This window comes from Chiloscyllium punctatum, chromosome 4, assembly GCF_047496795.1.
Source record: "Chiloscyllium punctatum isolate Juve2018m chromosome 4, sChiPun1.3, whole genome shotgun sequence".
NCBI lineage: Eukaryota > Metazoa > Chordata > Chondrichthyes > Orectolobiformes > Hemiscylliidae > Chiloscyllium > Chiloscyllium punctatum.
In genome coordinates this window covers 101856274-101883389 of record NC_092742.1, presented here as the reverse complement: position 1 = coordinate 101883389, position 27116 = coordinate 101856274, and the positions used below count along the sequence as shown (strand labels likewise).

At 43.3% G+C, this 27116-nt stretch overlaps 1 protein-coding gene across 10 annotated transcripts; it reads left to right on the top strand.

Moving 5' to 3' along the window:
* The first annotated feature begins 2070 nt into the window (after positions 1 to 2070).
* LOC140476594 (uncharacterized) lies at positions 2071 to 26558 on the top strand. Of its 10 annotated transcripts, none has more exons than XM_072569416.1 (6): positions 2071 to 2256; positions 7553 to 7658; positions 12066 to 12163; positions 16984 to 17093; positions 17847 to 18055; positions 22213 to 26558. In XM_072569416.1, the coding sequence occupies exon 6, from the start codon at positions 22316 to 22318 to the stop codon at positions 23369 to 23371; it is 1056 nt and encodes a 351-aa protein (XP_072425517.1). In that variant the 5' UTR covers positions 2071 to 2256; positions 7553 to 7658; positions 12066 to 12163; positions 16984 to 17093; positions 17847 to 18055; positions 22213 to 22315; the 3' UTR covers positions 23372 to 26558. The 10 variants fall into 10 exon arrangements, with proteins under 10 accessions (XP_072425517.1, XP_072425518.1, XP_072425524.1 ...); XM_072569417.1 differs by adding an exon at positions 8202 to 8295 and having other exon boundaries at positions 17847 to 26558; XM_072569423.1 differs by lacking the exon at positions 17847 to 18055 and having other exon boundaries at positions 17040 to 17093.
* Positions 26559 to 27116: the final 558 nt, after the last annotated feature.

Here is a 27116-nt window from a genome sequence, read left to right as displayed (position 1 = left end):
CACCACTCCCTCTCCTCTTTTACCCCCTTTTCTATCCTTCCTATGGCATTTGCATCCTGGAATATTAAGCTGCTGTCAATCCCTGAGCCACATTTTTCTGTAATTGCTATGATATCCCAGTCCCAAATTCCTAACAATGCCTTGAGTTTATCTGCTTTCCCTGTAGCGCCTTTTGCGTTGAAGTAAATGCAGTTTATTTTATCAGTCCTTTGTTCCTGCCTGCCCTGACTGTTTGACTTGACCCCTTTCCAAACTGTACCAGTGTCAGGTTGATGTCTTTCCTCACTATTTCCCTGGGTCCTAAACACCTCCCCCCCCACCCCCCCACCCAAACTTACTAGTGTAAATCCTCCCAAGCAGCCCTTGCAAATCTCCCTGCCAATTAGTCCCTTCCAATTCAGGTGGATTCTGTCCTTCTTGTACAGGTCACTTCTACCCCAGAAGAGATTCCAGTGATCCAAAAATATGAAGCCTTCTCCCAAACACCAGCTCCACAGCCATGCATTCATCTGCTCTATCCTCCTATTCCTACCCTCACTAGCTCATAGCACCGGGAGTAATCCAGATATTACTACTCTTGAGGACCTCCTGCCTAACTTTCTATATTTTCCCTTCAGAATCTAATCCTTTTCTCATCCTATATCATGAATTCCAATGTGTACAATGACCTTCTATTGGCCCATCTCCCCTTTGAGTACATTCTGCACCCCCTCTCTTCCAAGCACCAGGGAAGCAATACACCATTCCATGAACCATTCTGATAAATCTTCTCTGCCCCCTCTCATGGACCCTCCCACCCTATACAAAGTGTGGTGATCTTTTGTTTGCACAGACCCAGATCACATGTCATCTATTCTAATACTTCCTTTTCTGACCTGGTTTCAGATGCTGCATGTGATATGTCCAGTGTCTGGGAGTTCGATGTTATGGAAAAATGCTCTGTGGCCCATCGAGTCTGTGCCCATCAAAAACAGCCACCTAACTATTCTAATATCATTTTCCAGCACTTGGCCCATGGCTTTGTCTGCCTTGGCATCGTAAGTGTGCACCTTAATATGCCTTAACTATTATCAGGGTTTCTGCTTCTACCACCCTTACAGACAATGTGATTCAGTGCAATTGTCACTGCAAGAGGACATCGCATCACACACAGGAATACAGAATATCTCGGTCTGTGCAAACAAGGTATCACCACACATTGTAAAGGATGGAAGTGTCCCTGAAGTGGGACAGAATAGTTCATGGAATGGGAATTTTAGTTGCATGACATTGTTCATTCATTCATGGGTGTTGCTGATACACATTTAGAATATCTATCTATAATAAATGGATTCTCCTTCTCAACCTCTCCCTTCACCTGGTGCATGGTAACCTTCAGGTTAAACCACCACCAATCATCACAGAACGGAGAACATTACAGCGCAGATGAAGATGTCAAGGGAGGATAGGAGGCCAGGATGGTGTGTCCAGGAAGATGGAATTTGTTGGAGGCGGGAGAAAGGGTCTTCGGGAGTAGGTGGGGTTCACGTTCAAAGAAGTAGGCATAGAGGCGGAGGTAGTGCAAAAAGTGTTCACATCACGTTTGCAAAATTCGATTGATATGTGGGAATAGTGGAATGAAGGTGAGTCCTTTGCTAAAACCAAGATGTTCACATTAGCTGATGGAAAACAGAACATGGTATACAAATTTATGATTTTGTACATGATTGACAAGGAGGATATGATGAAGAAACTGTATGCAATGCATGGGAAACGAATACATACACTCAAAGCCTAATAATATTCAGGATTTAATCATACGTTTGATTCTATCACATTTTTATATCATGATTGGTTGCAGGTTTCTATCAGCAAACCTTCTTCAAATATTCTGGCAAATAAGTTTAGTAAAGACAATGTCAGTCTATGTTAGAAATCTGACAAATTATTCATTTTTCTTTGATTTCCTGCCTGTATACCCACTTTCAGTGAAACAGATATACAGCTGATCAAAGATCCAGCATTCGCAAGGTGCTCAGTATACCCTGTCAACAGGATGGAGAAGTGCGCAGGCGCAGTGGTGAACGTAGAACGGAGCATGCGCTGACTGATTAATGGCTGCAGATGGGGGTTTTTTTTCTCTGCTCCGTAAACGGTGAAAACGACGTAACTCGCAGAGCGCAGTGAATCTAGCGGGTGGACGGGGAGATTTCGTAAATGTCTTGTGCAAATCTCAAACCCGAAGAAAAGCTCCTGGGCTCCCGTTTGCAGCAAACGGTACGATGACTCCAGTCTTCCACCCAGGGGAGGCCTCTGTGCCGTCTGTCATCTTTATTTGGGGCACGAGACTGTGGGTTGTGTGTGTGAATGGGTGCCATGTCTGTAAGGGGCAATGTTTGCAGAGACTGTGGGTTGTGTGTGTGAATGGGTGCCATGTCTGTAAGGGGCAATGTTTGCAGAGACTGTGGGGAGGTTGCTGTCCATTGTTCAGAATGGTGATAGCGTGTCCATCAGGTTGCATTAGCCTCTCACAACCCATGTCTTATTGATGAGGTAGAGGGACAGACAAGGAAAGAAAAGCAAGCAAGTACTGTTATCCAGATGCCATTACTTCATAAGATAACCTGCCCGATGTGCTTTCCAAATGGAATCCCTGTAGTGTGGAAATAGGCCATTTGGCATAACAATTTAAAAGCAACTGTTTGGGTAAAGTGTTGGAAAAGGCTATAAGAGATAGGATTTATAACCATCTAGAAAATAATAATCTGATCAGGGACATTCAGCACGGTTTTGTGAAGGGTAGGTCGTGCCTAATGAACCTTATTGAGTTTTTTGACAAAGTGACCAAACAGGTAGATGAGAGTAAACCGGTTGATGTGGTGCATATGGATTTCAGCAAGGCGTTCGATAAGGTTCCCCACAGTAGGCTATTGTACAAAATGCAGAGGAATGGGATTGTGGGAGACATAGCAGTTTGGAGCAGTAGGTAAAAACAATGACTGCAGATGCTGGAAACCAGATTTTGGATTGGTGGTGCTGGAAGAGCACAGCAGTTCAGGCAGCATCCGAGGAGCAGCTGCTCCTTGGATGCTGCCTGAACTGTTGTGCTCTTCCAGCACCACCAATCCAAAGTTTGGATCAGTAATTGGCTTGCTGAAAGAAAACAGAGGGTTGTAGTTGATCGAACATGTTCATCTTGATGTCCAGTCACTAGCGGCGTACCGCAAGGGTCGGTGTTGGGTCTACTGCTGTTCATCATTTTTATAAACGACCTGGATGAGGACTTAGAAGGGTGGGTTAGTAAATTTGCGGATGACACTAAGGTCAGTGGAGTTGTGGATAGTGACAAAGGATGTAGTAGATTGCAGAGAGACATAGGATGCAGAGCAGGTCTGAGAGGTGGCAAGTAGAGTTTAATGTGGACAAGTGTGAGATGATACATTTTGGACGGAGTAATCGGAATGCAAAGTACTGGTCCAATGGTAAGATTCTTGGGAGTGCAGATGAGCAGAGAGATCTCTGTGTCCATGTACACAGATCCCTGAAAGTTGCCACCCAGATTGACAGGGTTGTTAAGAAGGCATACAGTGTTTTGGCCTTTATTAATAGAGGGATTGAGTTCCGGAACCAGGAGGTTATACTGCAGCTGTACAAAGCTCTGGTATGGCCACACTTGGAGTACTGTGTACAGTTCTGGTCACCGCATTATAAAAAGGATTAGATTAGATTAGATTACTTACAGTGTGGAAACAGGCCCTTCGGCCCAACAAGTCCACACCGCCCCGCCGAAGCGCAACCCACCCATACCCCTACATCTACCCCTTACGTACACTACGGGCAATTTAGGATGGTCAATTCACCTGACCTGCACATCTTTGGACTGTGGGAGGAAACCGGAGCACCCGGAGGAAACCCACGCAGACACGGGGAGAACGTGCAAACTCCACACAGTCAGTCGCCTGAGGCGGGAATTGAACCCGGGTCTCTGGTGCTGTGAGGCAGCAGTGCTAATCACTGTGCCACTGTGCCGCCCACGATGTGGAAGGATGTGGAAGCTTCCACATTGGATAGAAAACTGGCTAACCGGTCAAAGTCAGAGAGTGGTGGTAGATGGTAAATATTCAGCCTGGAGCCCGGTTACAAGTGGAGTTCCGCAGGGATCAGTTCTGGGTCCTCTGCTGTTTGTAATTTTTATTAATGACTTAGATGAGGGAGTCGAAGGGTGGGTCAGTAAATTTGCAGATGATACGAAGATAGGTGGAGTTGTGGACAGTGAGGAGGGCATTTGTCGTTTGCAAAGGGACTTAGATATGTTGCAGACCTGGGCTGAGGAGTGGCAGATGGAGTTCAACCCTGCCAAGTGTGAGGTTGTCCATTTTGGAAGAACAAATAAGAATGCGGAATACAGGGTTAATGGTAGGGTTCTTAGTCAGGTGGAGGAACAGAGGGATCTTGGGGTCTATGTACATAGATCTTTGAAAGTTGCCACTCAGGTGGATAGAGTTTGTAAGAAGGCCTATGGAGTATTATCGTTCATTAGCAGAGGGATTGAATTCAAGAGTCGTGAAGTGATGTTGCAGCTGTACAGGACTTTGGTAGGCCACAGTTGGAGTACTGTGTGCAGTTCTGGTCGCCTCACTTTAGGAAAGATGTGGAAGCTTTGGAGAGGGTGCAGAGGAGATTTACCAGGATGTTGCCTGGAATGGAGAATAGGTCATACGAGAATAGGTTGAGAGTTCTCGGCCTTTTCTCGTTGGAACGGCGAAGGATGAGGGGTGACGTGATAGAGGTTTATAAGATGATCAGAGGAATAGATAGAGTAGACAGTCAGAAACTTTTTCCCCAGGTACAACAGAGTGTTACAAGGGGACATAAATTTAAGGTGAAGGGTGGAAGGTATAGGGGAGATGTCAGGGGTGGGTTCTTTACCCAGATAGTGGTGGGGGCATGGAATGCGCTGCCCGTGGGAGTGGTAGAGTCAGAATCATTGGCGACCTTTAAGCGGCATTTGGATGGGTACATGGATGGGTGCTTAATCTAGGTTAGAAGTTCGGCACAACATCGTGGGCCGAAGGGCCTGTTCTGTGCTGTATTGTTCTATGTTCTATGTTCTATGTTCTAAGCTTTGGAAAGGGTGCAGAGGAGTTTACTAGGAGGTTGCCTGGTATGGAAGGAATGTCTTATGAGGAAAGGCTGAGGGCCTTGAGGCTGTTCTCATTAGAGAGAAGGAGGTTGAGAGGTGACTTACAAGATAATCAGAGGGTTAGATAGGGTGAACAGGGAAAGCCTTTTTCCAAGTATGGGGAAGGCAAACACAAGGGGACACAACTTTAAAGTGAGGGGAGATAGGTATAAGACAGATGTCAGAGGTAGTTTCTTTACTCAGAGAGTAGTAAGGGTATGGAATGCTTTGCCTGCAACGGTAGTAGATTCACCAAGTTTAAGTGCATTTAAGCCATCATTGGACAGGCATATGGATGTACATGGAATAGTATAGGTGGGATGGGCTTCAGATTAGTATGACAGGGCGGCGCAGCATCGATGGCCAAAGGGCCTGTACTGTGCTGTAATGTTCTATGTATTTGAATATGAAGGGTTGAGAGGGATATGGGCCAAGTGCTGGCAAACGGGACTAAATTATTTTAGGATATCTGGTGGGTATGGACGAGTTGGACTGAAGGGTCTGCTTCTGTGCTGTACAGCTCTATGACCCTGTGAAAATGTCCTTGCTGACCCTCTGTAGAGCATCCCACCCAGATGCACCCACTACCTGAACCCTGTAGCTTTGCATTTCCCATGGCTAGCCCATCTAGCCTGCAAATCCCTGAACACTATGGGAATTTAAGCATAGCCAATCGACCTAACCTGCATACCCTTGGACTGTGGGAGGAAACCCACAGAATGTGCAAACTCCACACGGAAAGTCACCTGAGGTTGGGATCGAACCCTGGTCCCTGGCACTGTGAGGCACCAGTTCCACCAAAAGATGTAGTCAGTCACATGAAAACCCAGGGCAGTTCCTGACGAGTCAGAGAGATGTTAGCAGTGAATTGAGGGACGCATTGAGGAGCAATGTGCGGTAGGGACTGAATGTGGTTGCCTGGACCAGGAGGGGGTTTGTGGATATTGTGAATTTCTGAGCAAAATGGGGTGGAATGGTGGCTCAGTGGTTAGCATTGCTGCCTCACAGTATCTGGGACCTGGGTTCAAGTCAACCTTCAGGCGACTGTATAGAGTGTACACTTGCTTCTGCTGTCTGTGTAAGTTTCCTCAGGTGCTCTAGTTTCCTCCCATGATGCAAAGGTATACAGGTTATGTGGATTGGCCATGCTAAAATTGTTCAAAGTATCCAGGGATGTGCAAGCTAGGTGGATTTGTCATGGGAAATGCAGGGTTACAGGGATAGAGTGGAGGGTGTTGGTTTGGGTTGGATGCTGTTCATAGAATTGGTGTGGATTTGATGTGCCAAATGACTTGCTATACAGAAGATGCTGTAAAGACCCGATTTGGAGATGCCAGTGTTGGACTGGGGTGTACAAAGTTAAAAATCACACAACACCAGGTTATAGTCCAACAGGTTTAATTGAAAGCACTAGCTTTCTGAGTGCTACTCCACAACCACCTCCGAAAGCTAGTGCTTCCAATTAAACCTATTCAACTATAACCTGGTGTTGTGTGATTTTTAACTCTGTAGAGGCCCAGTACACTGGCAGCCTTAACGGATACAGTAACAATCCTGATATTGTATTGTAGAACAAAACAACCTTGAAATTGGAGTCTCAAATAGGATAGTGAAGAAGACATTTTGTTTGCTTACCTTTATTGGTCAGAGCATTGAGTATAGAAGGTGGGAGGTCATGTTGCAGCTGTATAGGACATTGGTGAGACCAGGTTTGGAATGTTGTGTGCAGTTCTGGTCTCCCTCTTACAGGAAGGATGGTGTGAAACTTGAAAGAATTCAGAAAAGACTTACAAGGATGTTGCCAGGATTGGAGGGTTTGAGCTACAGGGAGAGATTGAGTAGGCTGTTTTCCTTGGAGCATTGGAGGCTGGGGGGCTCCGTTATAGATGTTTATAAAATCATGAGGGGCATGAATAGGGTAAATAGACTAGGTCTTTTCCCTGGGCTGGGGGAGTCCACAACTGGAGGGCATAGGTTTAGGGTGAGAGGGGAAAGATTTAAAAGGGACCTAAGGCACAACTTTGTCATGCAAAGGGTGGTGTGTGCATGGAATGAGCTGCCAGAGGAAGTCATGGAGGCTGGTACAATTACAGCATTTAAAAGGCATCTGGATGGGTACATGAATAGGAAGGGTGTAGAGGGATATGGGCTAAGTGCTAGCAAACAGGACTAGATTTATTTAGGATATCTGATTGGCATGGGCGAGTTGGATCGAAGTGTCTGTTTCCGTGCTTATATCTCTATGACTATCCTGGACTGACAGTGATAGAGTCAGGAAAGTTCTTTCACTGAGGCTTGGAAGGTCACACATATGCACAGAAAGGTCAAACAAAGAGAATAAATTATCTGAGTTCTACCTTTGACTCTGTGTTTTCTAAACTTCTTTTCCAGAATACTTGCAGAGTATTCACACACAGGAATCTCCAACCAAAGATCACAGAAGAATCTGACAGAATTGGTGGAATCATCAGACATTGGATATTATTAGCTATTGAGTGTAAGTGTTGCCTTCCCAATCATTAGATGATACTGCGTCTAATTTCTTCTCGTCATATCCTCCCTGTCAACCTGGTCCAAAATCTTAAATTTGTATTCCATAATCTGTTTCCTATTAGCTGATGTGAAAATCTTATTATATCTATCTCACTTAAACCAATCAGAAACACTTTAGGCTCTGTCATATCTCTTCAGCTTCAGTTGCACCCTCATATCACAAATCCCTCAGTCCTGAACCATTCTGGTGAATGAACAAATCTGTTCCCTCTCGGCAACCTTGCCATCCTTCACAGTGTGTGGTTATCTATGGTTTGCACATATCCAGGTACTGTGTGTTCCTGTGGATGACGTTGTCACATAACAAAAATTCACAGGGATATCGCCTACTCCCTGGGGATTTCCGCAACTGAGATTGAATATAGAACAGACAACAGTACAGCACAGTATAGCCCTTTGGCCCTTGATGTTGTGCCAACCTTTTAACCTACTCTAAGAGAATAAATTATCTAACTTTGACGCTGTGTTTTCTAAACTTCTTTTCCAGAATACTTAGAGTATTCACACACAGGAATCTCCAACCAAAGATCACATAAGAATCGGTGGAATCATCAGACACTGGATATTCTTGACCATTGAGTGTAAGCGTTGCCTTCCCCGAGATTGTTCACTGTCTCCAGAGTTTCTGATATCTTTCCAGCTGTGGAATCCTGGAGAGTTTCAAATTGAAAATACTGACATTGTTTAGTATTTTTGACCATTTATGAACAATTTTGAGCTTTTAGTACTCTATCTGTTACCTGTACAAGGTTTGGTGGCTCTTGAGCTGGTATATCTCCTTTAATGTGGTTCTGAATCCATTGCTTAAATTCAGCTCTGCCCTCCTCCTGTCCAGGTTATTTTTGTCATCTGTGTCTGGATGAGGTTTCTACCTTATACCTTGGAGTCATTCAGCATGTAAACGGGCCCTTTGGTCCAACTCATCAATGCTCACCAGATATCCTAATCTGAACTGGACCCTTTGCAACATTTGACCTATGTCCCTCTAAACCTTTCCTGTTCATATAGCCATTCAATAGACAATAGGTGCAGGAGTAGGCCATTCTGCCCTTCGAGCCTGCACCACCATTCAATATGATCATGGCTGATCATCCTTAATCAGTATCCTGTTCCTGCCTTATCTCCATAACCCTTGATTCCACTATCCTTGAGAGCTCTATCCAACTCTTTCTTAAATGAATCCAGAGACTGGGCCTCCACTGCCCTCTGGGGCAGAGCATTCCACACAGCCACCACTCTCTGGGTGAAGAGGTTTCTCCTCACCTCTGTCCTAAATGGTCTACCCCATATTTTTAAGCTGTGTCCTCTGGTTCGGCACTTACCCATCAGTGGAAACATGTTTCCTGCCTCCAGAGTGTCCAATCCTTTAATAATCTTACGTCTCAATCAGATCCCCTCTCAGTCTTCTAAACTTAAGGGTGTACAAGCCCAGTTGCTCCAGTCTTTCAGCGTTAAGGTAGTCCCAGCATTCCAGGAATTGACCTCGTGAACCTTCACTGCACTCCCTCAATAGCCAGAATGTCTTTCCTCAAATTTGGAGACCAGAACTGCACACAGTACTCCAGGTGTGGTCTCACCTGTACAGCTGCAGAAGAACTTTTTTGCTTCTATACTCAATCCCTCTTGTTATGAAGGCCAGCCTGCTATTAGCCTTCTTCACTACCTGCTGTACCTGCATTGACTGGTGTACAAGAACACCCAGATCTCTTTGTACTGCCCCTTAACCTAAATTGATTCCATTTAGGTAGTAATCTGCCTTCCTGTTCTTGCCACCAAAGTGGATAACCATACATTTATCCTCATTAAACTGCCTCTGCCATGCATCTGACCACTCACCTAACCTGTAATCTCCTAACATTCTCCTCACATTTCACCCTGCCACCCAGCTTAGTATCATCAGCAAATTTGCTAATGTTATTACTAATACCATCTTGTATATCATTAACATATATTGTAAAAAGCTGTGGTCTCAGCACTGATCCCTGCGGTACCCCACTGGTCACTGCCTGCCATTCCGAAATGGAGCCATTTATCACTACTCTTTGTTTCCTGTCAGCCAACCAACTTTCAATCCAAGTTAGTACTTTGCCCCCAATACCGTGCGCCCTAAGTTTGCTCACTAACCTCCTATGTGGGACTTTATCAAAAGCTTTCTGAAAGTCCAGGTACACTACATCTACTGGATCTCCCTCGTCCATCTTCAGAGTTACATCCACAAAAAATTCCAGAAGATTAGTCAAGCATGATTTCCCCTTCATAAATCCATGCTGACTCTGATCTATCCTGTTACTATTATCCAGATGTGTCGTTATTTCATCCTTTATAATAGACTCCAGCATCTTTCCCACCACTGAGGTCAGATTAACTGGTCTATAATTTCCTGCTTTCTCTCTCCCACCTTTCTTAAAAAGTGGTACAACATTAGCCACCCTCCAATCCACAGGAACTGATCCCAAATATATCGAACTCTGGAAAATAATCACCAACGCATCCACGATTTCTCGAGCTACCTCCTTCAGTACCCTGGGATGTAGACCATCAGGCCCCGGGGACTTATCAACCTTCAGACCTAACAGTCTCTCCAACACCAATTCCTGGAAAATATAAATTCCCTTAAGTTTAGGTCCTTCAGCCACAGTTACCTCTGGGAGATTGCTTGTGTCTTCCCCAGTGAACACAGATCTGAAGTACCAAGTCAATTTTTCTGTAATTTCTTTGTTTCCCGTCATATATTCCCCTGTTTCTGTCTTCAAGGGCCCAATTTTAGTCTTAACCATTTTTTTGCCTTTCACATACCTAAAAAAGCTTTTACTATCCTCCTTTATATTTTTGGCCAGTTTACCTTCGTACCTCATCTTTTCTCTGAGTATTTCCTTGTTAGTAATCCTCTGTTGTTCTTTAAAAGCTTCCCAGTCCTCCGTTTTCCCACTTATCTTTGCTACGTTATATTTTTTCTCTTTTAACTTTATATGTTTCTTAACTTCCCTCGTCAGCCACGGCCACCCATGCCTCCTCCTAGGATCTTTCTTCCTTTTTGGAATGAACTGATCCTGCATCTTCTGCATTATACACAGAAATATCCACCATTGTTCCTCTACTGTCATCCCTGCTAAGGTATTTCATGATTGAACTTTGGCCAGCTCCTCCCTCATAGCTCCATAGTTCCCTTTATTCAACAGAAATATTATCACTTCCAATTGTACCCTCTCCCTCTCAAATTGCAGATTGAAGTATTATGGTCACTACTTCCCAATGGCTCCTTCACTTCGAGGTCCCTGATCAATTCTGGTTCATTGCACAATACCAGATCCAGAATTGCCTTCTCCCTGGTAGGCTCAAGCACCAGCTGTTCTAAGAATCCATCTCTGAGGTACTCCACAAAGTCTCTTTCTTGAGGTCCAATACCATCCTGATTCTCCCAGTCTACCTGCATGTTGAAATCCCCCATAACAGCTATAGTAACGTTTTTGCGACAGGCCAATTTCAGCTCCTGATTCAACTTACATCCGACATCCAGTCTACTGTTTGTGGGCCTGTAGATACCTCCCAAGAGGGTCTTTTTACCCTTAGAATTTCTCAGCTCTATCCACTCTACATCCCCTGATTCTAGGTCCCCCCACACAAGGGACTGAATATCATCCCTTACCAACATGGCCACCCCACCCCCTCTGCCCGTCAGTCTGTCCGTACGATAGCACGTGTAGTCTTGAATATTCATTTCCCAGGCTCTGTCCACTTGAAGCCACGTCTCAGTTATCCCCACAATATCGTATCTGCCAATTTCCAAAATTTAGATGCTTTTTAAATGTTGTAATTGTACCTGCCTCCACGACTTCATCTGGCTATTTGTTCCACACATGCGCCATCCTCTGCATGAAAAAGGTGTGCCTCAGAATTCTTTTCAGTCTTTCCCCTCTCACATTAAACCTCTGCCCTCTAATTTTGGGCACACCACCTGGCAAAAAGACCTTGGCTTTTCACTCTATCCATGCCCCTTATGATTTTCCAAACGTCCATAATATCACCTCTCAGCCTCTGACACTCAAGGTAAAATATCCCCAGCCTATTCAGCCTCACCCTACAGCTCAAACCGTCCAGTCCTGGCAGCATCTCTGTGTGTCTTTTCTGCACCCTCTCAAGATTAAGTTTGGATCATCCCCTGACCATCTCCTGTCGACTTAGAAGCTTCACTTGCCCAGAGTATCTTTCTCAGTCAAGTTTTTGTTCCTGCAGTGCAGTCCTTTTCTGTTCTGCTTCTGAGCTTTCATAAACCTTAAATTTTACACAATGTTTGTTCTCTGTAATTTATTCAGCATAATCTGAAACATTAATTGTGTGTCTCCCTCTACAGTTATCAGTAAATATTATCAATCCTGCTACCTGTGAAGATGTGTGAATTTGCAGAACCGCTGCAGTCCGTGTGGTGAAGGTGCTTCTTACTGCTGTTTGGTAAGGAGTTATCAAATGATAGTGAAGAACCAGGCTATTTCTCCAAATTAATAACAATTTGTATTTTGCACAGGATAGTCGTAAAATAATATTTGCCATCAGGCCACCTATGGAGATATTAGGACAGGTGGCCAAAAACTGGGCCAAAGTGATAGGTTTTTAGGAGCAACTTGAAGAAGGAAAGTGAGGTTGAAAATCAGGGAGGTTTGGAGAGGTTTATTGTCTTGGGAAGGTGAAAGGATGGTGATAGAGATGGAATGCTTAGGTGGTTGAAATTTTAGGATATACGGTATTTCAGAGGGTTGTGAGGCGAGAGGAAGTTACCAAGAGAGGGACATGCTGTGACATAATTTCTAAATAGGGATAGGAATTTCAATATTTTAGTGCTTTGTCATCCAGGAAATATGTAGGTCAATGAGCACAGGGTGAATGGGAATGGATGTGAAGGAGCACTCGGGCAGCATAGTTTTGGATGACTTCAAGGTTACAGAGAGGTTGAATGTGGGAGGCTAGTTGGGAGTGTGGAAGGATATTTAAACCTAGAGGTAACATTGGAATGGATGAGCGTTTCGACAGAGATGCACTGAGATTAGGGTTAGACCGGGTGATGTTACTCAGCTGGAAATGGGAGACTGTGTTAATAATAATGAGGTTGTGTGGTTGGAAACACATCTTGGGTGAAATACTTCCCGATTATTGTGAACAGTCTGGTTCAGCCTCAAACAGTTATTGGGGAGAGGGATGGCATTAGTACTAAGGGAGTTCAGTTTATAACTAGGAGTGAAAACAATGGCTTCAGTCATCCCAGAATTTAATTGGAGGAAATTTCGGCACACCCAATATCAGACAAATCAGGAAAGTGTGTGGCTGGGAGGTGATCATTGTCATGTTCACCTCATTGCATCGTCCGTTCAGATGGTGGAGCTTCATAATTTGGGAGGGAGAGGTTTGGGGGATCCCATCAACATTCTGGGTGAGTTGTAAATATTTAAAATCCTTTTCCATTCTGACTCTTCCATCTCTCACTTTGTCCTGCGACAGAAACCAGAGTCTTGTAAAGGCCCAAACCGGCTGGCAAGATCCCCTCCCTGAAGGATGTTTGTGAATGAGTTTGGTTTCAGCATATACAGCATAGAGAAAGGTTCTATGCTGACCAACAAACACCTGATTTTCTTTGTTTTTTATACTAATCCCATTTTCTTGCAGTTGGTCCATTGTCTATTATACTCTGGCATTTTAAGTACTCATTCAGATGCTTCTTAAACATTGTGAGATTACCTATTTCCACCACTCTGTCAGGTAGCATGTTGCATATATCTAACACCCTCTTGGTAAAGTTGTTTTTCTCCAGTCTGCTTGAAACTACTTGCACCTTTCCACCATGCCCACTGGTCTTAGACCTGTCTTCCAACAGGAAGACATTTGCAGAATGTACTCTGTCTATGCCTGTCATAATTTTGTAGACCTCAATCTAGACTGTGATATGCCTGTACTGTTTGCAAACAAAGAATTTCATTGTACTTAGGTACACATGACAACAAATCCAATCAATCAATCATTCGGTCAGTCAATCAATCATTAATGTACGTGCAAACAGCAAGTATCCCAGCATTAGTCCCCATGGTAAATTACTGGCTTTCAATTTTAAAAAAAACCCTCCACCCTCTTTGCCTTCTATTTGTAAGCCAGTTTTGGATCCAGTTTGCCAAATTGTCTTGGATCCAATGGGGTTCTACCTTTTGGGACCACACTTCCATGTGGAACCTTGTCAAAGGCATTTCTGAAGACCATGTAAACCACATCTACTGCACAACCCTATTTAAAATATTTAGTCACTTTTTCAAGAATCTCAATTTAGTTAGTCAAACAAGATCTCCTTCTAACAAATCCATTCTGATTATCTCTGATTAATCTTTTTCTGTCCAAATGTTGATTAATCTTGTCCCTCAATTTTTTCCAATAATTTCCCTACCACTGACGTTAGACTTTATAATTATGTGGCGTATCCCTATTTCCCTTGAACAAAGGAAACATTTTAGCTGTATCCAGCCATTTGGCAATTCACTTGTAGCCACCAAAATATTAAGTTTACCTGCCAGAGCCCTGGCAGTCTCCTCCTTGCCTCCTATTGCAGCCTGGGATACATCTTCTCCAGACCCTGGGGGTTTACGAACCCTTTTATCTGCGAAGACATTAAATACCACGTCATTTATTAAGCTTGATGTGGAGTTGCCAGTGTTGCACTGGGTGGACAAGGTCAGAAGTCACATGACACTGGGTTGTAGTCTAACAGGTTTATTTGAAATCACATGCTTTGAGCACTGCTCCTTCATCACTTCACCTGATGAAGGAACAGTGCTGTGAAAGCTTGTGATTTCACGTAAACTTGTTAGACTGTAACTTGGTGTTATATATAAATTTTAACATGTTCCAGAACCTCAATATATCAATTGAAATCTCTAGCTGCAATGTCCCTCTCCTCTGTGGATGCAGATGAACAATATTCATTTAAAATGTTATCCATGTCCATTGGCTCCACATGTTGGTTGCCCCTTGAGTCTCTAATAGGTCCCATTCTTTCCTTGGTAATCCTTTCACTCTTTGTATTCATATAAAAAGCTTTGGGGTTTTCCTTGATCCCATCTGCCCAAGATATTTCCTATCCTGTCTTTTGAAACAAAATCAGACACTCATTTGAAGGTCCACCACTGTAATGGTGTTCACCTGTTGGTGTCTTCGCAGTTTAGATGAATGAGTTCCTTCCCATACTCTGAGCAGGTGAATGGCTTCTCCCCAATGTGAAAGGATTCACTCACTCAGAAGTGACTGGATTTTGCTGCTAGTCACAACAATAAATCAGGTTCATCAGGTTCTGTTTCTGCAGACCTTGGAAAACTGGTTTAGATTTTGTGTTGTTAAATGAAGCTGTTTATTACTTGTTGTCCAACAAAGTGCCCTGTAAGGTTGTTTCAGAGGGTAGTAAGGAATCACTGCATTACTGTGGGTATGGAGTCATACATAGGCCAGACCAGGTAAGGATGACAGATTTCCTTCCCTCAAGGACATTGCTGAACCAGATCAGTAGTTCCAACAATCGATGGTGGTTTTGTAGCATGACTACGAAGACTAGCTTTCAATTCCAGACTTTATGAATTGAATTTAAATTGCACCAGCTATTGTTGGGGATTGATCCTGTATCCCCTGAAAATTAACACAGGATCACTGGACCAGCAACACCCCTACTACACTGCTTTGGGAGGCTGTATCCCCTGAACAGTAACACCTGGATTACTAGTCCAGTGACATTCCTACCACGCTACAACCTCATTCTCGACTCCAGCTCAGATGTAAATGTTAGTATTCTGTATAAAATTCAGATCAATCAGTGTTGTGTAAACTGAATGTTTCTCAAGCTCTGACATATTAGGTTCTTTTGAGCGGCACTCCCTTCATCTGTATTTTGCATCCTCATCTCCAACAAATGTGAGGAGCTCATGGTGATTCTATGGCTGAGACGATCCAACAAGCTGTCTCCCTTTTACTAGCCACCAGATTAAACTGTCACTAAACTTTTGCCACATCAGAGATGTGACTTTATACTTTTCTCCATACAGCCTCCATAGTCACCAGCGAGTTAATACTGGAGAGAGAGTGTAATACTTCACCTTTGGCATGTTTATTGTAAAATTCACACTCACTCAGTGTGGTTCCACTCCTTCCATCAACTCTCACTGGGAGGACGTTCAGGTGATTGTTGAACCTGCAGGAGCATCAGTGAGCTCACACCTGGGAGAGGTCATTCTGTGTGTGGGAATGGATTCATCAGGATTTGGAGATGCCAGTGTTGGACTGGGGTGTACAAAGTTAAAAATCACACAACACCAGGTTATAGTCCAACAGGTTTAATTGGAAGCACACTAGCTTTTGGAGCGATGCTCCTTCATCAGGTGATTGTCACCTGATGAAGGAGCATCACTCCGAAGGCTAGAGTGCTTCCAATTAAACCTGTTGGACTATAACCTGGTGTTGTGTGATTTTTAACTTCATTCATCAGATGTGGTTTCACACTGCTGAATTTACACTTAATGACCCCAGCACACTCACACTGAGGAGAACCCATTCACTTGCTCTCAATGAGGAAAGAAATTCAAGTCACTCATTCCTATCTCAGCAGACAGCAACATGTTCATCCTGACAAGAACCTGTTTCAAAGGCCTTTCAAAGGGACAACAAGGTAGCTCAGTGGTTAGCACTGCTGCCTCACAGTGCCAGGGATGCAGCCTCGGGTGACTGTCTGTGTGGAGTTTGCACCTTCTCGCCATATCTGCGTGAGTTTCCTCCAGGTGCTCCAGTTTCCTCCCACAATCTAAAGATGTGTAGATTAGGTGAATTGGCCATGCTAAATTGCCCCATAGTGTTCAGGGATATGTAGGTTAGGTGCATTAGTCAGGGGTAAATGTAGAGTAGGTCTGGGTGGGTTATTCTTTGGAGGGTCAGTGTGGACTTGTTGGGCAATTCTATGAAAATGTGAGCAGAGATTTTAAAAACAAAATGGATCTGCTGAAACACAAACCTGATCACACTGGTGACAAACTCAAAACTATTCTCTATGGATTCACTTGGTCATCTTACCTACAACACAGCACCATATTTATTCTGGCAGTTGCTGGTTGTTTCTGCTGGTATTAATAATTGCTGTAACTGAGCTGGAGTTTAGTATTCTGGATAAATATCAAATCAGCTTTGGATGAAGGACACTATTGTTGTTTTCTGTCTTTTCCACCTGAATGTTGATGATTCTTTCTTAAAATTATTCACAGGATGTGAGCATAATTGGTCAGGCCAGCGTTCATTACTCATCCCTATTTGCCCACAGGCCAGTGGAGAGTCAACCACGTTGCTGTCTGAAGTCACATGTAGGCCAGACTAGGTAAGGATGGCAGTTTCTTTTAAAAAAGGATATTAGTGAAATAAATGGACTTTTCCTAGTAATCGACAGTGGTTTTGTGGTCATCATTAGACTTTTAGTTCCAGATTTTTATTGAATTAGAATTCCGTTGTCTGCTGTGGTGAGATTGGAGCCTGTTTCTCCAGAAAATCACATATGAGGAACGTTTGAGGGCTTTGGGACTAAACATGATGGAGTTTAGAAGGATGGCGGGGGGGGGGCAGGGGAAATCTAATTAAAACTGAGGGCTTATTGAACAGCCACAACAAGGTGGACATTGGGAAGATGTTTCCAGTGGCAGGTGAGATGAGGACCTGAGGGCACATCCTCAGAGTAAAGGGAAGAACCTTTAGAATGGAGATAAGGAGAAACTTCTTGAGTCAGAGCGTGGTGAATCTGTGGAATTCATTACCACAGAATGTGGAGGCCAGGTTATTGAGTATATTTAAAGCAGATAGATTAGTTCTTGATCGCCATGGGGAGAAAGTGGGAAAATGGAGTTGGAAACCTATCAGCCACAACTGAATGGCAGAGCAGACCTGATGGCCTAAATGGCCTCGTGTAGTGTTAATACCACCAGGCCATCGCCTCCCCTAAATATGATCACTGCCTGACTGGAGCTCAGCAAGGACAATCTGGAGGCAGGACATCAAATAGAATGTCAGTTTGGACACAATCCTTCAGGTGAATGTTGAGAAGGATAACAGGATCTTTCCCATCTCTCTTCACCAACAGTAAAGTTCCTCTTTAGGTTCATCCTGAGGTGGGGAAGGAATGTATCCCAACCGCTCTCCTCCATGGTTCACAGCTCCTCGACCTGGAACGCAGGCTGCTTTACAACTGAGTTTAGAGTCATCGAGAACAACAGGAAATGCTGCAAATGAGCTGTCAGATCAGATCGGGGTCAAACAGGAATCTGTTCCTGACTGAAAGTGAAATGGGAGGTATAAGTTTCCGATCTGACATTGATACTACTCCGCATTCTGTGAAGGTGTAATATGTCTTTCTGACAGTCCTGAGCCTTACTGTTTTAACACAGGTGTTAATTCTTCTAAATTTAAACCAATTGTTTAAACTCTGTAATAAAATAGCAGATGGAGGATTATACAGGAACTTAGTCACTAGTCGTAAATCTATATAACAGATATTTGATCTCCAGACAAAGAAGAATCCCTTGTTTATATGATGTGTGTCTGTCTGTCTATTAAATGCCAGAATAAGTAAAGATCCACAACCTGAACTATCCACAAGGGATGTGATCTTAACAGTGAAGCTGAGATCAGTCCTGATGTAAACTCCACCACTGACTCCACTGAAGGTTTCAGGCTCAGGGAGTGGATTGTGAGGAAGCTGGTGAGGAGCCAGAGGAATCCTTACTTAAGAACCGTGTGGGGTTTTATCTGTCAGTGTCATTCCACAGCTGAAAAGGGGAAACGTTTCTTCCTGTTCACAATCACAATCATCTAATCCCTCAATTTCCTGTATTCCCAGGAAATCAACAACAACCTGTCCAAATTCTCTTCATAATTAAACCTCTCCAGCCCAGGCAACATGCTGAGAAATGTCCTCTGCAGTCTCTCCAGTGCAATCATATCCCTTCTCTAATGTGCACTACAGCACTGCACACAAACTCTCATTGCAGCCTGAACAATTTTTCCTACAATTCCAGCATAATCTCCATTTTAAAATCTATGCCTCAGCTAATAAAGGCAAGTATCCAGTATGCCTTTTAAACAACTTTGATTTACTTGCTACCCAGTGGATATGTACAGCAAGATGCTTGGTGATTCACAAAGTCTTACTGCTCATCGTGTATTCCCTTGCTTTGCTGCTTCTGCCTGAGAGCATCACGTCATATTTATCAGAATTTTTGAATACTAATTGTCACTGATCAGCCCATCTGACCAGCCGATTTATACCCCTAAATAATTTAAGGCTACGCTCCTCATTATTTTCCACTCCCCAATTTCTTTATCATGTATGAACGTACTGATATATTCAATTTTAAATTGTTCCTTTATGCCTTCCATAGCAAGAGCTTCAATACTGATCCCTGCAGAACTTTAATGTGCACAGGCATTAAGTCACAAATACACCCCTCGATCGTCACCCTCCACTTCCTGCCATGTAGGCATTCTGGATCTAATCTGCCAAATTTCCTTGCATCCCATGGATTCTTTCCTTCACTATCAGTGTCTCATGCAGGATCTAATGAAAAGCTTTGCTGAGGTTCAAGTAGACTACCTCAAATGCATTTCTGTTGTCTACATACCAAATTATCTCTCCGAAAAATTGAATCAAGTAGATTAGACATGACTCCCCTTTGACAAAACCGTGCTGTCTGTTCATGATAAATCCCTGCTCTTCCAAGTATACCTCTTTACCCCCAAAATACATGAATCTTAGATTCATAAAGTCAGACCCTTCAGTCCACCTCGTCCATCCAGACCAGGTATCCCAAACTGAACTAGTCTCATGTTATGGACCAGACCAAATGCCGTAAAAATATCTGAAGAAGATAGTTTAGTCGCTAGCTTTTTTTCATTTGATGGATAAGCGTAAGGCGTTGTGTTCTGGAAGCAATTCAACCGATCAAACTACCAGGCTTGAAACAAAACACACTTTATTCATATGCTGTAATTAAAATAAAAAAGAATTGGCTTAACTGTAACTCTGTCAAAATGCTTAACATCATAATATATTATGTTTACTACTACTACTACTAATCAACTGTTCCAGTATAGCAACATCCCAAAAATACACCCTTGGCAAAGGTAAATTCAGTAAAATACATGATCTCAGATGCAATTCTAGCAGTTGGAAGATAACCCAAGCTTTTTGCTGTAACACGGAGGAATAAGAGCTTCCGCATCCAACTTCAAGACCCCAGCAACTGCTACTGAAAGTTAAAACTAAAACAAAATCCTGCTTTGTGGGAACTTGATCCTAACCATTCAAGCAGCTTCTATTGTTCCAAATTAAAACAAAAAAGGCCTCACAAGCTGTTTATTAGCTTTGGAGCAGACCGCTCTACACCTCTGTTGCAACCTTTCTTAAAAAAAGACAATACCCTTCTTAAAGCCACAGTATTGTCACACCCATTTGCCTGCCTTTGGCCCATATTCCTCTAAACCCTTCCTATTCATTCCCCCATTTAAGTGCCTTTGAAATGTTAAAATTGTACCAGCCTCTACCACTTCTTTGACAACTCATTTCCATACACACACACACCACTCTGTGTATGAAAACTTGTCTCTTAAATCTCTTTTCAATCTTTCCTCTCGCACCTTTAATCTACGTCCTCTATTTTGGAACTCTCCTAACCTGGGAAAAAGATCTTAGCTATTCACCCTATCCATGCCTCTCATGATTTTATAAACTTCTATATGGTCATCCCTCAATCAAATAGTTCTCCTTCTCCATTTAGAGTCATAGAGATGTACAGCATGGAAACAGACCCTTTGGTCCAACCCATCCATGCCGACCAGATAACCTAACCCAATCTAATCCCACCTGCCAGCACCCGGCCCATATCCCTCCAAACCCTTCCTATTCATATACCCATCCAAATGCCTCTTAAATGTTGCAATTGTACCAGCCTGCACCACTTCCTTTGGCAGCTCATTCCATACCTGTACCACCCTCTGTGTGAAACATTGCCCCTTAGGACTCTTTTATATCTTTCCCCTCACCCTAAACCTATGCCCTCTAGTTCTGGACTCCCCGACCCCAGGGAAAAGACTTTGCCTACTTACCCTATCCATGCCCCTCATAATTTTGTAAACCTCTATAAGGTCGCCCCTCAGCCTCCGACGCTCCAGGGAAAACAGCCCCAGCCTGTTCAGCCTCTCCCTATTGCTCAAATCCTCCAACCCTGGCAACATCCTTGTAAATCTTTTCTGAACCCTTTCAAGTTTCACAACATCTTTCCGATAGGAAGGAGACCAGAACTGCACACGATATTCCAACAGTGGCCTAACCAATGTCCTGTACAGCCGCAACATGACCTCCCAACTCCTGTACTCAATACTCTGACCAATAAAGGACAGCATACCAAACGCCTTCTTCACTATCCTATCTACCTGCGACTCCACTTTCAAGGAGCTACTATGTTGATTTCAGGGGCCGATCTGTAAATCCTCTCCTTACACCGTGGGCGGCACGGTGGCACAGTGGTTAGCACTGTTGCCTCGCAGCGCCGGAGACCCGGGTTCAATTCCCGCCTCAGGCGACTGACTGTGTGGAGTTTGCACGTTCTCCCTGTGTCTGCGTGGGTTTCCTCCGGGTGCTCCGGTTTCCTCCCACACTCCAAAGATGTGCAGGTCAGGTGAATTGGCCATGCTAAATTGCCCATAGTGTTAGGTAAGGGGTAAATGTAGATGTAGGGGTATGGGTGGGTTACGCTTCGGCGGGGCGGTGTGGACTTGTTGGGCCGAAGGGCCTGTTTCCACACTGTAAGTAATCTAATCTAATCTAATCTAATCTAAACCTTGGAAATGTGAGTTTACAAGATGGTTATGTGGGAGCACAACTTAAAAGTTCAGAACACTTTTCCTCTGGTCCCCAAAATTTGTAAATCTATAATCCAAACTCCCCCTCATGCCTCAGTTGAAATGTACCAAAGCACCAGTTTCAGCACGTGTTCTAGATCACTGTGGGGGTGGGCTGATTGGGCTACAAACCAATAGGATGAGGGGGGATAAGACTGACTGATCCAGCATGTGCAATTGATGCTTCAGCTAAAGGGTGAGGATGAGGGCGGGGCTTGGTTAGAGATATGAATTTCCCCCATGCTGCAAGTGCTGTGACTTCATGACAGACATTGGATGAAGGAGGAATAGAAGGTAAAATTGGTGAACAGTGGAGGTCGAGAGAAAATTAGAGGTGATGTAGGGGAGAGTAGGTTCCCTTCTTGGAAAGATGTCACCAAACCAGTTCGATTGTTAATAACAATTCAGCAAATTTTGTGGTTACGTTTCCTAAGTGTCAGCCCTGTAAAATTACTAGATTCATTCAGCCCAATTTCAACAACTAACGTTTTGTTTGTGTTTTTTTTGTGAGCTTTCTCACTTTTATTTTCTGTCTTACATCAATGTTACAGGATATTGATTGGACAGTGACTGTTTAGTGTCTGGAAATTGAAATCACAGATTCTGATGGATCGAATTGAATTTATTGCAACTTGAATATAATCAGATTTGAACATGGAAGTAAAAAGCATTAACAGCACTAAGAAACTGAACACATGTTCTATGTGTGGACAAAGCTTCAGTCAATCATCTTTACTGTGGAGTCACAAGTGTGGTCACACTGAGAAGATACTGTGGAACTGTGAGGAATGTGGGAAAGGATTCAATTACCCATCCCAACTGGAAAAGCATCAGCGCAGTCACAATGGGGAGAAGCCATGGAAATGTACAGATTGTGGCAAGGGCTTCAATTACCCGTCTGAGTTGGAAATTCATCGGCGCACCCACACTGGAGAGAAGCTGTTCACCTGCTCTCAATGTGGGAAGGCATTAGCTCATTTACAGAGTCTGCTAGTACACCAACGAGTTCACACTGGGGAGAGACCATTCAACTGCTCTGGGTGTGGTAAGGGATTCACTACGTCATCCAGCTTGCTAATACACCAGCGTGTTCACACTGGAGAGAGACCTTTTAAATGCTCAGACTGTGGGAAGAGCTACCAAAGTTCTGGGGAATTGATGTCCCATCAACGTGTTCACACCGATGAGAGACCATTCAGATGCACTCACTGTGGGACTGGATTCAAGCGATCATCTCAACTCACTGTGCACCACCGAGTTCACACTGGAGAGAGACCATTCACCTGCTCAGAGTGTGGGAAGGGATTTACTCAAACATCCGACCTGCTGAAACATCAGCGAGTTCATACTGATATGAGACCTTTTAAATGCTCTGACTGTGAGAAGTGCTTTAAAAGACTGGGAGATCTGAAGTCTCACCGGCGTGTTCACACCGATGAGAGACCATTCTGGTGTTCTTACTGTGAGACTGGGTTCAGGCGATCATTTGATCTCACTGTACACCAGAGAGTTCACACTGGCGAGAGACCATTCACCTGTTCTGAGTGTGGGAAAGGATTCACTCAGTCATCCAACCTCACTGCACATCAGCGAGTTCATACTGGAGAGAGACCATTCATCTGCTTGGAGTGTGGGAAGGGGTTCACTCAGTCCTCCAATCTTACAGTACATCAGCGTAGTCACAGTGGGGAAAGACCATTCCCCTCCTAAAAGTCAGTGTAAAAGTATTGATTAATTTATCATAATTGCTTGAGAGACCATTGAGTTCACAAGTAATGACACTGAATGTTGGTGTTAATCACATCCAGGACTGAACCATGTTCATTAGAGTCTATTTCTGCTGATGTTAAATTACTTGAGCTGAGTTGTTGGGGTGACTATTCCAGATAAAATTCAAATAAATCAGCTTTGTTTTAAACACATTGCGTTCAGCATTTTTAATATTTCTAACACAGTTTAGTTTATTTTGAAAGGCTCACTCTGTCACCCTTGACTCCTTCATCCTCACCTCCAACAATAAGTCTGTGCAGTTCATGGAGCTTCTTTGCCGCAAAGATTGAGACAGTCTGATCAGCTGCTTTACTCTCTGCCACTAGCCCGCTGAGCCAGACTGTCTTAAGATCTCCTTTGCCAGAGCCCTGAATCCACATTTTTCTCCCATTACTCCCCCATCTCTTCTCATGACCATTTCAGGTTCATCTTGGAGATGAGCCACATCTCCTGATCCATCAACTCAATTTGCACTAAACTCTTGACAACCTAATTATCCCATCTTTGATGTTATCATTATCTCTCCTCTCTTTTGGGTTGTCCAACTTTTTTTTTCAAGTCTGTCGTCATTATCGTTCCGCTGTCTGAGCAAAACACTGTCCAATCTCCAAACTCCCTTTCCTTGCTAGATGTCTTGGAATACTTCATCATCTCTCAAAGCCCTGTCCTTTACCAGAGTCCTTTACCATGTTTATAACACTGAAATCAGGTTTCTGCCACTAGCATAGTATTGAAAAACCTTGCTAAAGCCACAAATAACATTATACATATCTGACTTTTAAAAAAAACTATCCCTTCTCAGCATTCTTGACCAGTCTGCAGCCTTTGTCAATGTTGACCACACCATGTGGTTCCAAAGCTTCTTCACTGTTGCCCAGCTGCTTCATGTAGTCTTAATACTCTCTATCTAATTGTAGACAGGTTATCACTGGCTACAGTTTGCTTTCCAATTCCAACAGGTTCCACTTGTGTCTGCAAAAAATCCAGCTTTGGCCACCTCTTATGGACATGTTCCTATCGCAACATTATCTGGAAATACTGTCACTTTTCACCTCCAGGGTGCATAGTTCTTTGAAAGTAGAGTCGCAGCTAGACAGTGTGGCAAAAACGTCATGCTTCCTGGCATTGGTCGTAACATTGAGTGTAGAAATTGCGATGTCAGAGGAAGTGGTGGAGGTAGGTACAATTACAACATTTGAAAGGCATCTGAGTGGGGATATGGGCCAAATGCTGACAAATAGGATTGACGCAGACGAGTTGGAACAAAGAGTCTGTTAGCGTGCTGTATGACTCTGATGATGTGTCTCGTAGAAGCTGTCCATCACCAACACTCCATTTTACTGGTTACCCCATGTAAGGTTATTCATTGCCCAAGAATGTACATCAAGGGTCAACACAGACTGTTCTTTTTTTTGAACTGAAATCAACTTTTTAAAAAAACATTTCGGGCTGAAAAATTGTATTTAACCAAAACAACAGCTTTATTTATGATACAAAACAGATTTTTGGAAATAGGAGCCAATGTATCATTAATTGATTGGAAATAATAAGTCGTGACTGAAAAAAAAGTTACTTCGGTTTAAAACAATGTTTATATAGTAAGAATTCAGTTTGCGTTAACTTGGAAATCAAAGGTGAAGAAACATAAAATCACAGAGATCCTTGATTGCTGACTGTAGTCCAACAACTCTAACTACCAAATGGTGCAGCTTATGGCAACAAATCATCGGGTGGTATGTGAGCTATGCACTTGCTGTAGAGAACATAGACTGGCAAAAGACATTTGATAAAATTCTACAGAACTATCATGTGAGGAATATTGGAGCTCAGTATAAAAGTGAGAGGAACGGCATGGAGATTGAATTGCCTGGATGACAACAAACAGAGTAGCTTTTAACAGTTGGTCTTGGACTGAAGGACGGTTTCTAGTGAAGTTCTGCATGGATTAATTTGAGGGTCTCTCCTCTTCCTGATATATATTTTAATGACATAGTCCTCAGTGTACAGAGCACAACTTCAAAAGTTGTAAAGAACGCAACTAGACATTTTGTGACTTGAGAGTGTGGAACTGTGAGAACAAGAGAATTGTGAATGCGGTGTGCTGCCATCTGAATGAAGATGGGGGCCATTAAATTGGCCTTGGTCACAGGAGTGCTTATAGCCTGTGCTGGCGGGTGTTTCTAAAGTTTCCCCAGCCACATACTCCCTCCGTTCCTTTTCTGTTGTCATGAAGGTGTTCACTGCGAATCGCCCACTGCTGAAAACCTTTGATAATTTCTTATGCAAATTTCACTGTCACTTCCTCAGCATCCTTGGATTGACTTTATCCAGCCCCAGTGCCTGAACAACCTTCAGGGCAATGTCTCATATCTCCTCCTCATCAATTATAAACCTTCTCAGAACCTGAAAAAAAGCAATTAAATTCAATCACTGTGGTTTCTGGTGAACGCAGCAGGTGAAATAACTGTGGAAATTCCTCCACACACTGTAATCAGGTGAACAATTTCTCCTCAGTGTGAACTCACTGGTGTGCAGTAAATTGAAATGATCATCAGAACCCAGTCCCAAACATTGATGGGCGATCAGGTCCCAGAAACATTGATAACACTTCCAACACTCCAGGCATTTAAAAGATGTCGCATCAGATTGAATTTGCTGGTACCTGTGAAGGGCTGAAGAGACAGTGAAAGCTCTCCCACATCCGGAATAGTTAAACGGTCATTCCCCAGCAAGCTAAATGACTAAGTGACTCGGCAGTTGAATGGTCCCTCTGCAGTATGAATGCACTGGTGTCTCATTAGATGGGATGACTGAGTGAATCCCTTCCCACACTCAGAGCAGGTGGATGGCCTCTTGCCCCATGTTCTTAGCTCAGATGGGAATCTGAATAATTTCCAAGAGTCACTATATATCCACAGTTTCTCCCTGTTATAACTGCAGTTGTGTCTCAACAGGACAGATAGTCAGCTGAAAAAATACATGTATGGTTTCTCCCCTCTGGACTGTACTTGTTCCTTCCATGTTCAAAATCTAATGATTTTCCAGTTACAATAAATTGACTGTACTTGTTCCTTCCATGTTCAAAATCTAATGATTTTCCAGTTACAATAAATTGACAACTCCCTCAGATTCTGATGTGATGTCTGGTTTCTGTTTCTGACTGCAAATCTTCCTGTTGTGTAATTTATTTAAAATAGAAAAAGGCAGAGATAAAGAACTGACAAAAATACCAAAGCAGATTGTGAAACTGAACTGAATGATTGTTGTAGTTTGTGAGCCTTGCGCAAGGAGATATGACTGTGAAAACTGCTGGGTAGTCACAAAACCCCAAGTGGTTTCGGGGAATATTTCAGGGAACCACCCAGCTGGAACTAGATGGGTTTTGACCAGCAAGTGAGCAGGAGCAATGAAAAGAGATAGAGAGAAACAAGAGGGGAGATTGAAGGAGAGGGGTTTTATATATCCACCACTTGATGTGAACTTTCACAGAATCTCCCACATCCTCAACTACCACAACAAGCAGTGATAAAGTATTGGGGAATCAACGGTTAAAAGCTTCTATTTGTAGTCATGATTTGCCTTACAAGTTTGAAATGTGAACTTGCAGGCTGGCAGACTAGAGGTCAGACCAGAAATCACAAGTGGCTGTGAGAATCACAAATCAAAAGAATGCAGGCGCCTTTGT

What these genes read in the sequence shown, in the direction of transcription:
- LOC140476594 (XM_072569424.1), top strand. Translation starts at nt 22,316, where the DNA reads ATGGAAGTAAAAAGCATTAACAGCACTAAGAAACTGAACACATGTTCT.